The sequence below is a fragment of the Nilaparvata lugens genome, unplaced genomic scaffold, assembly GCF_014356525.2.
Source record: "Nilaparvata lugens isolate BPH unplaced genomic scaffold, ASM1435652v1 scaffold4776, whole genome shotgun sequence".
NCBI classification, from domain to species: Eukaryota; Metazoa; Arthropoda; class Insecta; order Hemiptera; family Delphacidae; genus Nilaparvata; species Nilaparvata lugens.
In genome coordinates this window covers 1-8,048 of record NW_024090807.1, presented here as the reverse complement: position 1 = coordinate 8,048, position 8,048 = coordinate 1, and the positions used below count along the sequence as shown (strand labels likewise).

General features: G+C 37.0%; 1 protein-coding gene across 1 annotated transcript; it reads left to right on the top strand.

Moving 5' to 3' along the window:
* The first annotated feature begins 1,228 nt into the window (after window positions 1-1,228).
* Window positions 1,229-6,534, top strand: LOC120355781 (mitochondrial import inner membrane translocase subunit Tim9-like). The gene is made up of 3 exons (XM_039444475.1): window positions 1,229-1,265; window positions 2,703-2,818; window positions 6,267-6,534. Exons 1-3 carry the CDS (start codon window positions 1,229-1,231, stop codon window positions 6,351-6,353), a joined length of 240 nt encoding a protein of 79 aa, XP_039300409.1. The 3' UTR covers window positions 6,354-6,534.
* Window positions 6,535-8,048: the final 1,514 nt, after the last annotated feature.

The window sequence follows — 8,048 nt, the reverse complement described above, 5'->3', positions numbered from 1 at the left end:
CTAAACCAAAACACCTAACCTATATATTTAAGCTTTAGTCTACTCTAACAGTTACACTAAACAATAGGAAAACAGAATATATTCATATGAATTTTTAAATTACAACTTTATAACAATCTAATGAAATTCTAGGTAATAATTCAAATTGCACTTCAACTTTCTCTACAGGTAGGTTTTCCATAGCAGACTACAGACATGGTACTATAAGCTCTACTTCGTGAGACTTTCTGCTTTGGCTGTCCCAAAAAAATTTATTCGATCTGAATAAATACTGGAAATTGATGATTTGAGTGTGTAGAACTTGAAAAAAATATTCTCAACTCTTAGAAATCTATTATTTCATTGATATACTCGTAAATGTAAGGTGATGTTTTAGTCCCATTTGAATAACATGCTCTCTCTCCATAGCAACGGTTTGTTTAGAAACCAAATTGGCAGTCTGTTGATAATTTTTAGCATCCGTAAGGGGTAGCATTCGTGTGCTTTTGATAGTTGGAGTAGGGCAGGTCAATGTTGCCCGTCTCATGGTTGTGGTGTTGCAGCTGGCCCCCTTCCTGGGGTAGCAGCAAGCTTCTACTCATGAACCTCTACTCTTAGGAGCCGTAGGGAGTCTGTACATGTACAGACTGTACACTGTCAGTATTTTCAGGCGTTTGAAGATTGGCCGGCAGTGCTCCAGGTAATGCGATGACGTGATGACACAAAGAACTTTCTTCTGTAGAAGGAGAATCCTTTCACAGCTACCCGCATGGCCCCATAGTACTATTCCGTAGCTTATATGACTATGGAACAGCCCATGGTAGGCTGTAATTAAGTAGTTGGCAGGCACATGTTGCTTCAGCTTCCGCATCGAAAACGTCACCCTGGCTAGTCGATTGCATAGCATGCCAATATGTCGATCCCATGATAGAGTGAGGTCCATCACAAAACCCAAGAGTCTGACCTCCGCCTCACCAAGAACCTGACCACGCCTTAAGGTGCACAACAGTTTGTTTGATTTAAACCACCGGCAAGCCTCTTCTACAAGAAGATTAGACTGGGCAACAGCAAAATGTGGTAGCTTAAATTGCAGTGCAAAAATTCTATAACTTACCTGTGATTGGTGGAGGCGTGTCCCGTTGGGGACATCCAACAGCTCACTGCGCCTGGTATTGTGGTAGTGGATGTCACTACGGGCAACTAGAGTATGCTGTATCCTCTTGACATACATTAAGCACAGGAGGATGTAATGACTGATGACCGTCAGTACACCAAGGCGAGCAAAAGTTGGGCTTACAATGGGCGACATGGTCGCTGCCTGTTATGATTCTTACAGAGAAACAACTTTGAAGCTACTTTGCTCTATTATCTATATCAAACTTGAAAACATTTAATGGAACGTTGACAATTACAGTGATAATCATCAAGTAATGGATACATTGAAATAGGTACTTTTGCAGCCTCAGGACATCAATAGCCACTGCCAAATTACCCTGAATTTACTGGTGACTAATCGTTCTTTACATTAGACCGCCAATGATTGGTCTATGGTTAGGTACTAGCAACCCACTGATAGCTAAATTTTATATGAGTCAATGGACCATATACACCATCCACATTAAACGCTAATCTGTGATTAGGCTACTTATAGACATGGTTGCATCTAATATACCGTAATGTGTTTCATTCCGGTTTCAAACCAATAGCTGATCTATCTCAATTCAAACCCATATGGTGAATACAGGCAATACAATTTGAGATTGTTTCATGATTTAGTATGGCAGTCCATCTACAGAGCCACACGAAACAACCTATCTGCAGCCATCTCTAGTCATTTGTGTATTGATTGTTTTATATTTTGACAAAGTCTGTCTGGCGACTGCCGGTCATGGACTGAATATACTGAATTACTGAGGCCTGAGTATTGTCAGCCTAATGAAATTCTACTCTGATAAGCAATTTATTTGTGCAACTAGTGCGCAAAGTGACAGTTTGCTGCACCGAAAGAAACGTTTACGCCCGAGCCGTAGGCGAGGGCGGTATGGTTTCTTGAGTGCAGCAGAGGAACTTTGCGCACGTATTTCACATTAAGTTTTTCCTACAGTTACATTGAATATGAAAAGGATAATTATGGGTAAAATTGCCTGAAAACCATCAAATGTTTTTCTGTGTAATTTTATTATTGATAAAACCTTAATCCTAAAATCCTAAAGTCCTCGTTGTCCTTGGTTATAATATATAATGAATAATAATTAGCGCGTTGTGCTTCGTTGCACCTCTGCTCACTATAGCAGCCACAGCAGTCACTGTTACCAACTTCATTTTGATTTTGCTGCACTGTTGCTCCATATAACCTACTAAGTATTTTGCGTTGCCATGTTGCAAATCTGGAGTGCAGAAAAATTTTTCCCGCACTAGAGCGGAAAAGTGATTCTTTGCGTTCTATAATCAGTGCAGCAATGGCCACTTTTCAACATAACTGTAGGAAAAAAATATTACCCCATATTGCACTTCGTTCCTATAGGAGCGTTGACAAAATGAGAGTTAAAAATGTGTGAATACTCCCATGAAAAATAATGTTTTTTCCCTGTTATTGGTTATTCTACCCACACATAGAATAGAATAGAATGGAATAGAATATCTTTAGAATAGATGTATAAAACTCGAGAAACATCTTGGAAGAGTTTTACATGCAATTTTACCGCGAATACTGGCTACTCTAGTAATTTTCACATTTTTTCAGTTCAAGGACTTCCTACTATCCTACAATAAGCTGTCAGAAATTTGCTTTGCTGACTGCGTATGGGACTTCACAACAAGAAGCGTAAAGAATCAGGAAGTAAGTAGGAAAAATAACATTAAAATTATGACAATATTTATATATATTTTTAATATTTTACAAGGCTTAATCTTGAAGACTGCATAGTGATAGGTAGTGTGTAGGCAGTAAGGCAAACTCACACAAACAGCAGACGGACTTGGAAAAAATGAAACGTTTGTATGCAGACGTATGAATACATACGGGCGTCTGTATGGGTTGCAATATCTGAACAAGTTGGAAGATACAGAACAAGATATGGATGAATAACTTATCCGTCTATCTGCAATCTGCAGACGTCTGTCAGCTTTGTGCGTTCGCTTGTAGTGTTGAGTTGGATTCCTAGAATATCAGTGTCAATTAAGGGCCGGTTTCCGAGCTCGGGATTTGGCTAAGTTCTAGACTTCAAACAGCTGGAGTAAGAAAATTGGCTTTCCGAAACGGGGCGTAGTCGTAGTCATTGTCAAAGTCACGTTTGAATTAAATTTCAAAAAATAGAAAATAAAAAACTAGAAAATAAAATAAAAAACTAGAAAATAAAATAAAGAGAAAATAGTGTCAGCTAAAAGTTTCAGCTATTTTGAATTATTTAGAAACGTTAATTTCGTCAAGGAAAAACGTTTCCAACTACAGAAATGAGAAAATAAAAACTGCGACTACGCCTCGTTTCTGACTCCAACTGTTTAAAGTCTAGAACTTAGCTAAATCCCGAGCTCGGAAACCAGACTTATAAGTGACTGGTACCGTACAGTGTCAACATAACTCAGATTCAATATAGTTATTTGTGCAACTAGTGCGCAAAGTGACAGTTTGCTGCACCGAAAGAAACGTTTACGCCCGAGCCGTAGGCGAGGGCGGAATGGTTTCTTGAGTGCAGCAGAGGAACTTTGCGCACGTATTTCACATTAAGTTTTTCCTACAGTTACCATTTAATATGAAAAGTGGGTAATTATGGGTAAAATTGCCTGAAATGCAGCAATGTTTTTCTGTGTAATTTTATTATTGATAAAAACCTTAATCCTAAAATCCTAAAGTCCTCGTTGTCCTTGGTTATAATATATAATGAATAATAATTAGCGCGTTGTGCTTCGTTGCACCTCTGCTCACTATAGCAGCCACAGCAGTCACTGTTACCAACTTCATTTTGATTTTGCTGCACTGTTGCTCCATATAACCTACTAAGTATTTTGCGTTGCCATGTTGCAAATCTGGAGTGCAGAAAAATTTTTCCCGCACTAGAGCGGAAAAGTGATTCTTTGCGTTCTGTAATCAGTGCAGCAATGGCCACTTTTCAACGTAACTGTAGGAAAAATAATTGTTCATTTAGTCTATGATAATTCCCCCCAAGAAAATCCAGTAGGACTAAACATACTCGCTCGGCCATGCTGAGTGGGAATAGTCAAATTAGAACTTATGGAAATTATTATATTTTCACTTTGCCGGTCACTTTCACTGATACTGATATGTGGGAATCCAGCTTAAGATTGTTGAAGTACACTGTACAAGGTAGATGGATGAGGCCCGGTTGCACAGAGGCCGGTTGAATTTTAATCCTGATTAATTTCACGTGAACCAAATCAGAGAAGACCATTTCAAAAATTTGGTGTGGTACACTCACACAACTTTCCTTGCTCATATTTGAAACTACAATCAGACTTCTGTATATGTGTATATATAATTGTTTTCAGAGAACTTTTTCTTTGTGTGAAATTCGATTATTTTTTTTTAGTCGTCATTTTTTAAAGTCGTAAAAACAGCTGTTCTACAGATGAAATATCTCGATTATGTGTTCTTTTTATGAACTGCGCTACCTACCTACCTCATGCACGAGAAGGAGGTTAGTCTACTAAGTCCATTTCTCAAGGATGGGGTGGACCCCCATTGGTTTCCCAGAAAGGCGACTCATGCCAGTTGATAGAGCTGATAAATAATTATACAGGGTATGAATTTGAAAAAATCGGTCAAGTTATTTTGAGAAAATCGTGAAAAACATGTTTTTTAGTAATTATCCGCCATTTTTCTCAAGAATATTACGGAGCTCCTGCAATTTTCCCAGAAATGAGACTCATGTCATTTGATAGGGCATATAAATAGCTATCCATGATATAAATTGAAGAAAATCGTTAGAGCCGTTTTCGAGAAAAACCGTGAAAAACATGGTTTTTAGTAATTATCCGCCATTTTTTCCGCCTCTTGAATTGAATTTATTGAATTTCTTATTGTCGGATCCTCATGGTATAAGGACCTTAAGTTTAAAATTTCAAGTCAATCGGTTAATTAGGAATGGAGTTATGGTGTTCACAGACATACACACACACACAGACCAATACCCAAAAATCATGTTTTTGGACTCAGGGGACCTTGAAACGTATAGAAAACTTGAAATTGGGGTACATTAATTTTTTTTGGAAAGCAATACTTTTTCTTACCTATGGTAGTAGGGCCAGGAAAGTAAAAAGATGGATCTACTGGAATTAATCTGGATTGAAAATAACCCGGCTTTTTTGCAACCGGCACTAAGTACCTGATTGAATGATTACAAAAGTTCAACTGCTGAGTCAGAATTTTGACACAATACCACACACATGAACTCGCTCACTCACTTCCATCATCAACAGACGACGAAATAATTATTATCAGCTGTTTCTCCAATGATGAATAATAATAATATCCTTCTAATGTCCTTCAGCGAGTTTTCCCGGGTATGAGACCTGGTGCAATCGAATTTTTATATTATAAACCTACTATGCTCTAAATTTCGTGGGAATCGTTAGAGCCGTTTTCGAGATCCGGTGAAATACAAACATATTATAAACATCTAAATATCCAAACATCTAATCATATAAACAGAAATTGCTCGTTTAATAGTATAGGATAAAGTACGCTAAATTTAAATTAACAAAATTTTAATTTTTATTTCTTAATTAACAGCCAACAAATTCACTATCCCGCAGGGCTTCGTTTCAGCGGGGGAACTGAAATTCAGACGAAATCTTTCACTCTGTATAACTTGGTAACCAAGCATTTTCGGACCTATGATGTGAGGAATGACGCCCTGACCTATGGACACCTTCATTCAGAACCCTCTGTATAAGGAAAACTGATAGAACCGATAAAAGAGTGATTTTTATAGTGAAATTTTCATACCTTTATGTGAAGTGATTATAACTGCTATTTCTAAATTATCCAACAATTCTATCATTTTTTGTGTAGTTGAGAAGTTGATATTGTGGTAATTATTCATATTGAATGAAAAAGACTAAGATATTGTCAAAAAACCACTGATTTATTGAAATTAGAAAGACCGGTTTCGGTTATTACACCATTGTCAATCTCTGATAAACAGTTTATCAATAAACTAATTTCAATAAATCAGTGGTCTTTCTAATTTCAATAAATCAGTGGTTTTTCGACAATATCTTAGTCTTTTTCATTCTATTCATTTTGATAAACTTTCCTTTTGTTACAGGATAAATGTGTTATCAATTGTGCTGAGAAGTACATGAAAATGAATCAACGAATTCACAACGCTTTCACGAGTTCAAATGGTGGCTAACGAGAATATGATGAAGAATTCTTAATTGATTCCAGTACATTATTCAAAAATATTTCAACAATCAAGTTTTGTAAATAATAGCTGTTTAATGTGTAAAAGTAAGTAGTGTATTAGTGTTTGAATGAGATAAACGTTGTTGAATGGAGAATAAATAGCTTTTGTTGTTTTAAATCGGCTTAAATTTGTGAATTTAATTTGTTCTATTACTTGATGTCTGGCTTCTACCAATCCTTAACGAGATTCTAAATGATTTAATAGTTGTCCACTTCCAATGAAGGTCATTCCTGTAATGAGATCCCAATATAATGACAGTATTTGCAAAACATTGGTGTTGATATCCTTGTCTATTATTACTATTGTATTCTTATATAACTTTAAAGTAAAAAAACATTCATATTCTTTGCTGTGGCGACGACCGTTTCGTGCTGATGTTGCAAATTCTCAAGCCAAACAGAAACTTGTCTATTATTCGACAAATCACATTGCGCTATACTCTTCTACCTTCCGCAACGTTGCTAGATCGTTTCTTAACAATGTAGAAATATAATAATTAATGAACAAAATCATATTCAAAATATATGTACATTTCTTTATCGATATAATAATAATCTTTTACAAGAACAACAGTCAATAATACATCAGATACGCCGGTAACAAATCTCCTCTATAGAAACAGTGGCAGACAGAGAATCAACAACGTTGCTCTCCTATCTCTCTCCACTGCCATTATAACGTGGACCTCACTATATAGGTTCCTATAATATCTATTATCTATTCCAATATATGCGATCTAGGTACAGATAGGATTGCAGATCGCTCTGTATCCAAGGCCGAGTCCTAATATCGCTTCCACACACTGCCAAGTCGCTTGCCAAGCGGCTCGCGGTATATCTATACTGGCTGAGTGAAGGAGAGCGCTTGCATAGTAGCCATCCACACTCTCGCGCTCGTTGTCATTTATACGCACTTGGCAAAAGTGTGGAAACGGTTTCATAAAATTTAAATACTAGAGTCCGAGAGATATTACTTTTTACACGGATCTCTCTCAAAGATAGAGAGGCCCGATGCTCTCTCCTTCACTAATCACTGACACTACCTAACAGCATTCTCCCTACTTTCGTATCAGCATCAAATTGGGGGCAGCTTTCTTACTCTCTCCACTACTCTGTCCATGCTACAAACTGTGCAGGAGGGAAATCGGTTCCCCTCTTCATGTTGAAATTTATACCTCTCGGTCTATAATATGGTCGCAGATTGCTTTGTGAATGGGCCCAATTGATTTTAATTTTATGATTAATACTTACTATGATTATAGTGTTTGTACAATAAATGAATGAAATTACAATTAGGTGACCTATTCTCTAAATTGGTCACCATTGGTTGAATGAGAAGTATATTGAATCAAAGGTCGGAGCCACATGGGCGTATTTAGACGACTGGTCAACAGGATGGAATCTCTCTGATTGGCTGATTCGGTTAGAGTTCGGGAATCAGCTGGTAATCAAGCAATCGGTGAGTATCCTGCCATTCCTAAAAAAACTTCTCATGCGTGGCTTGACCGATAAAAGACACGGAAACCAAGAGTTTTGCTCAAATATGTATCTAAAAATGTACTATTTCCGGTAGAAAAATATATCAAGAATTTTTTTACTGTATTTTAAAAAATTAAGCTGTATTATAATGCTTGTATATCAA